Source organism: Scardinius erythrophthalmus (genome assembly GCF_964197995.2).
Source record: "Scardinius erythrophthalmus genome assembly, chromosome: 19".
Lineage (NCBI taxonomy): Eukaryota > Metazoa > Chordata > Actinopteri > Cypriniformes > Leuciscidae > Scardinius > Scardinius erythrophthalmus.
In genome coordinates, this window is record NC_138239.1 from 22,673,963 (window position 1) to 22,680,414 (window position 6,452).

The following is a 6,452-nucleotide window of genomic DNA, read 5'->3' on the forward strand; positions in this document are numbered from 1 at the left end:
TCCTGGAGTGGGGCTTGTGTTTGGTGCTGTTGTGTGGCTCTCTTTTCCGAAGCTACCATCTTTAATGTTGGCAACCTCCCTGCTCCATCGTGCAGCATAGTGCTTTCCAAGGTTGAGACAGTCTGTGAATAACGTCTTAGCGGTCCAAATGGACTAGTTCCGCTCGGATAAGCGATGCCCGACCACAACAAGGGGTTCTGTTTCATGGTGCTTCCCAGGGACATACTCTCCCTGAGCCTTTGCTATTTAGTTATTGGCAGCCTTGAAGAAGCAGAAGTTCAGCCAGAGACCTCTGCATCACATGGTTTGATTGTGTTGCACATGTTCAGACTCATCACTATGCGTTTCGGCAGACATATATAGTTAATGGGGGGAAAAAACACGTACTCCTTGACCCCTTACAGCTGGTGCATTTCCCTTTTTTATCATCATGCACTCGAAACATTTTCACCATCTGGAGTTCTCCACCCAACTTTTCCCCTCTCTTTTCAATCCAATCACCCCTCATTGAAATTTTCCAGAATCAAACACAAAAAACAGGGGGAAAGAAATCGTAGTCAGCAGCAGTTCAGCTTTATTTTTTCTTGCCTTTTTCCTCATTAAAAGGAAGAGAACGGTTGTGGTACATGAGAACAGTTCTGTGAAAGAAAACTCAAAGCCTTCATAGTGATTCAGATTCAGAATGATTGTTTCAGCATGTTAGCAGTCGTGCCCATTTGGATCAGGACGGAGAGGTGTGGTCTCTCATCCAACCACAGACAGGACAGGGGACCATTTCATCTGTGATTTTCATGTGCACACCAGCACCGTATTGACCCAAATGAGCGACTGCGTATCCATCAGAGCATTAAAACATTTCTCTAACATTCAGGAGTAAATAAACTTTTCATCAGCTTTCCTGTACACTGCAGTGAAGGCAAGTGTCCGAACTAAACCCAGTGGCTGAGGCTGCCAGGAACATTTTCCCTTAATTTTTTTCCGGTTTGTCAAGAGTGGTGAGATTGTTGTGATTGTTAAGTACAATACAGAGCGAATGACTAGCATTAGTAATTTCCGTAATGGGATGCTGAGAATGCTTTTATTATTGGTGCAAACTAACTGAACAGTGTATCAGGGATGTGAAAGCTGATGGCACATGGAATATGGAAAATGAACAATTGTCAGTTTAAGAGAAGACGGGAAAGCATTACAGGCACATAAACAGGCCACATATTAAAATAAACATTGAATGTCAATAAAAAATAAATTATTCTCTTTTCATAAAAAAAGCTGGGTACTTGTGCTTTCTCTTCTGTTCAGCAATTTGGTTTTCTTTTGTAAGCAATATATGTCGCACAAAAATATTGCACACTTTTAACTCTACATTAATCGCAAAGGAACAAGTTATTAATAGTGCATCTACAAATTGTTTTGCTGGCAACAATATAATGTCAGAATTGAAGTGCAAACCACATGGTCAGTATTTAGTGTCTATGTTCATTTCATTTTGGTGGTTAGGAATGTAGGACACCTGCTGATCATTTTAGACAATTCAGGAAAAAAACTTGGAGCCCAGCCCAAGTGTTTCCACCGGAGCCACCGTTAAACAGTTCCAAAAGCACCTTACCCTCGATTTCTCTCTGTCATACAAAAATAAAATCTTTTACCATTCACAGAAAAGGCTATTTGACCTCTTTTTCCAAGAAATTATCGCTTGCCATAGCTCTTCTCTAGCCAGTGCAGAACATCTTTAAGGTTGTAGAAAAATGGACCCTTACCCCCAAGGTAAGCGATTTTATTCTTCTGTACGATGCAAACCCGCTCGTAGGACACACCGTAGGCTACGTTGGCGTTGTTGTCCATGCAATCGGCCACCAATTGACACTGAGGCGGCAAGGAGAAATGCTCCAGAAGTTTCCGGGCAGCAAACATCCTCTCCTCCAGATTACGGTGTTTCCTCACTTCAAACGAAAAGGGCTCCATGGGAGGAGCCGCCCAGCCGTCTGAGGGGTGAGCCTCATCTATGTAGACAAGTAGGAAGTCTGCCACATCCGAAAATTCCTCAACCATCCGCCGGAAAACCGGCAGCTGGCTTATAAATGGGGGTCAAGTGGCCGAGCCGAAGTTGACCACTAGCGGGCGGTCAGGAGACTCAAAGTCCAGCAAGTGGCACTCGTTGTGGGTTTTACCGCTGATGCTCCAGCGTCTGTTGATGCCGGGGACCTTCACCACCTTGGAGTTTGGAGCAGCCCCGCCTAGCTTCACCTGAACAAGACAGTTCCACATCCACATGTTAATATTTTTGAGGGTATCAGAATCAGAATTTTTCCTTATGGCCAGCCATGGAGTTATGTATGTATGGCTGGTCTCATGGCTACACTGAAATGAACTATTTTGCTTTAGCTTTGTGGGTTTATTGGCCTATGTAGTTATGGAAACTCAAGTGATGTCACCAGGTTTGAGATCTCACATTCACAGTTGCATAAGTACAAAAAAAATTATTCCAAAAATAATTCTTGGGGGCAGGGCCGTTTGAAGGAATTTGGGGGCCCCAAGCAAAATGGACATGGAGGCAAAAACATATTACAGTATGTAACCATATTCCATCCGTTCGAAAAAAAAGTTGCACTAACTGTTTGTTACAAGCAGCATTTGTCGTCAGGCAGGTAGCTAACATAAACATATTTTTTCTAGCCTACCTGCTGCAAAATTACACCATTTGTACAAGACAAGTGGAGCTATTTTATCCAGTGTAATTTATCACTTACCATCTTTAGGGGTGTAACAAAATTCACGGTTCAGTTCAATACGATACTCATGTGTTACGGTTTGGTATGTTTTCGATACAGCAAAAAGAAAGAAATGCCAATTTCCTTGATTTATTTATTTTTCTTTTTTTTTTTATTAAAACTAGCATCATAAAATATGATTTCTTTTTACTTTGAGCAATTCTGGAGCTATAATTGACTCTTCTTAGGAGCATATAAAACAAAACAGCTCCTTGGAAAAAATTAAATGTAATTGTATTTATGTAGGCTATTGTAGTAGTTATAAACAAATGTTTATTTTAGTTAAGATTAACATTTGCATTGTATTCATAATGTCAAAATAAAACCAACGTAATGTTACTTGAAGGCATTATAGCCTACTATTCCTGCCAAACTATGTGAATGTTTCTCATTAGATCTCGCAGCGATGTTATTACTTCTGTGGCGAATTCAATTGCTTTCTTTACTGGATCTCTTATTAGCGCTGTGTAGTAACAGTGTCGCATGATCACGATCGGCTCGCGCTGCACTGGTCCAAACTGATAAACAACGGTCCGTCAACCACACAATAATAACGAGTAGCTCAGTTTCGTTCCGCTTACATTACGTTTGCCATTTGATGTTGGGCAATGTTGTGGTCGCGCCGGCGTCTCTACATTATGAGTGCGCTTGATCCCGATAACAGTGTCATTGCACTTTACTGCATTGACTATCAAAGGGGCGCTCACACAGTTTGTCGTTGCATGTTATTCTTAACCAGTCGTTGTCTTGGGGCCCCAGGCCAGCTCGGGGCCCCAAGCAATTGCTTGGTTTGCCTGCCTTGTCGCGACGGGCCTGCTTGGGGGCTTTGTCACTGCTCAAAACTGATAATGATGTTTTGGCCTTGCAACTTTTACCATCATCTGTTTGAACTTTTAAGCATCTTGTAGAAAATGTAGAGCACATGATTTCTTTGAGCTCACAAAAGTAAGATCCTTATGATAATGCCATCCTGTGACTTTATAAGGGCATATGAACTTTGGCTTTACATTACTAAACAGCTGGAAACACAAACATAAGTCATCCTATCACTGTGCCAAAAAAATCTTTTAGTCTTTGGCATGTTATTTTGCCACTAAATGATTTCCTGAGGAAGACTTTGCAACCAAACAGCAATATAGTTAATGGTTGAGGACAATGAATGCACATTAAGCTAGTGTATTTTACCCCACTAGGGGATTTTTGATTGATTTCTAGTTAAAAAGTAACAGGAATGGGAATCCAGACATTTAATGAATTAAGGGCATTGACTCCAGAGGTTACTGACTGTCTGGAGGGCAAAGTTCATACACCTTTATAAGGATTAGAATTACAAGAAAAAGACAAAAACAATTTGTCGTAATTTGAGGATGTACACCTAACTGTAAAAAAGTGTTTAATAATAAAAACATCTTTTCATTCATTTAACTATAATTTCTGTCTTTTGCATTCTATCTTTCCACTTGATTTTCTTTAACAGTGCATGGAATTAAAGTGGTCGAAAAGTTATCACTTCAGCTTGCAACTTTGATTTTACTTAATTTAAAGCAGCAATTAGTTAAATGAGTTGAACTTTATGACACAATGTTATCGCATGCAAATATAACTAATTAAAATAACAACTGTAATTATTAAACAAAATGTATATTGACCTTATTGTACAGCATTTTCATCAACATAAAAAAAAAATCCATTTCACTACTTGTGTCCATTTGTAGTAGCATACTTTAAGTAAACATAGGCTACTGTAACGTGGACACAATTCTAACCAGACATATACTTCATCTGAACACAGACAAATAAATCTCAAAGCCCTCTGAACTTGTGTGGTGCAAACTCCACAATGAACAGACCCAGTGTTGAGCTGTCAGCTTACCTGTTTGTAGGCATCCAGCAGAAAGCTGTTCCATATGGAGCGCACGCCAGCTGTGGTCAACATGCGCTGCCACTCACCCGGGGAGCCCGAGCAGCTCAGGAGTGACACCACACGCTTAACCAGCACTATAGAATCATACAGCACGAAAAACAGGCAGTTGGAGAAGAAACCCGGCAATATCTGCAAAGTTACCAGGAGGTCCACACTAAGCATGCCCATTTCGCGCTGATATATAACAGGTGGCTAACGCGCACTTTTGCTTATTTAAGTTCACCTTTCCGACTCATCCTGGTCAGATATCATCTCTTCTTCCGTCCCCCTCCTAGGAAACTTTCATTCACCTAAAGAAAGCAGAGTCGACTTGAGGATGTGGGCGTTTGCGCGCGGTGAGCCCGAATCTGCGTCTCTCCAAGCATCAGGCGTCTTTACACACAGAAGAGCGCTAGTGCTAAACGTCCCCCTCCTTTCTGCTTCACAGTTAACCAAAGGCTACCCGTTGGGCAGGTTCCTGAATCGCTCTGCGTCTTTTTATACCCTAAATCATTCCGGGCTCTGAAATAAAGCCTGCGGGGCTGGTGGGAGCGTGACGTCATCACAAGGGATTTCTCTCCGTACAGGACATGCAACGAAAAGATGGAAACAGATTCGGTGCTTTTAAACGTCAGTTGGTTACAAAATTAGATCAGGTGCCCCTGCATAAAGATATAACGTTTGCATGGATTTGCATGAAATTTATAAATGTGATTTAAAGTGATATAACGAGGTTTATTGAACACTGTCAGTTGATGTTTAAAATTAAACGACGTAGATGGACGGACGGACATAGATAGATAGATAGATAGATAGATAGATAGATAGATAGATAGATAGATAGATAGATAGATAGATAGATAGATAGATAGATAGATAGATAGATAGATAGATAGATAGATCTATCGCTTTCCTGTAGCTCAAACAGTAGAGCGTTGGCGCTTGCAATGCCAAGGTCATGGATTTGATTCCCAGGGAAAGCAAGAACTGAGAACTGATAAGAATGTAAAATATATACCTTGAAATGCAATGGAAGTCGCTTCGAAAAAGTCTGCCAAATGCATAAATTGTAAATATAGATAGGTGCATTAAAAAGCCAGACCTGTCAGGACAAGCCAGAATATGTATTTATAACGATTAGATCAGCTGCAGATAAGTGGATGCTTATAGTTGTTGCGGTCGGAAACAACATAATTGTGAGCTCTGACGCACAACATTGAACGCAATACTTTCTCACCCAGTGAAATGAGAGGCTGTGGCCTCTCCCACAAATATTTCTCCATTGTGATTGACAACGTGAAGTCGTCCTCAACAGTGTTTGCTCTTGTTTATCTCTAAGGTTCCCGATTCCCTGCCAAACTGCTTCTACCGCTTAAGTCAGACAGATTCTTTACATCTAATGACCAAGTTCATCTGGAGGCAGCGATCAAAGCTCTTGAATCTCAGGGTCATCACCCTCAGCGTGAATCCAGATATGCGACGCAACGATTACGGCAGCACTGTCTCGTATCCCATTGACCCAGAAATTTCATCCAAGCCAATTAAGGTCAGCAACACAAGGATTCCTTTGTCCATTGGTCATTTGCATCTCAAACACACATATCAATCTCTACTTGTGTACACTGTGTTTACATGAGAGGCTGCATATAGTCCTTTTCACCTTAGATCTTTGTCCAAAAGAAAACATGGAGGATAGCAGGGGATTGGGAAATTATGAAAATCTGTTTATCTTATACATCAGCGATTCCCAGATGAATGGTTCTGTAACAATAGCAGGATTG

At 41.1% G+C, this 6,452-nt stretch overlaps 1 protein-coding gene across 2 annotated transcripts; it reads right to left on the minus strand.

Annotated features, from left to right (window-relative positions):
• Positions 1 to 553: 553 nt before the first annotated feature.
• Positions 554 to 5,143, minus strand: dio2 (iodothyronine deiodinase 2; the record flags this gene model as incomplete). 2 transcript variants are annotated; one of them, XM_081347811.1, is made up of 4 exons in its annotated part: positions 554 to 1,619; positions 1,758 to 2,244; positions 4,642 to 4,766; positions 4,916 to 5,143. In XM_081347811.1, the coding sequence occupies 4 exons, from the start codon at positions 4,926 to 4,928 to the stop codon at positions 1,603 to 1,605; spliced, it is 642 nt and encodes a 213-aa protein (XP_081203937.1). In that variant the 3' UTR covers positions 554 to 1,602. The 2 variants fall into 2 exon arrangements, with proteins under 2 accessions (XP_081203937.1, XP_081203936.1); XM_081347810.1 differs by lacking the exon at positions 4,916 to 5,143 and having other exon boundaries at positions 559 to 2,244; positions 4,642 to 4,860.
• Positions 5,144 to 6,452: the final 1,309 nt, after the last annotated feature.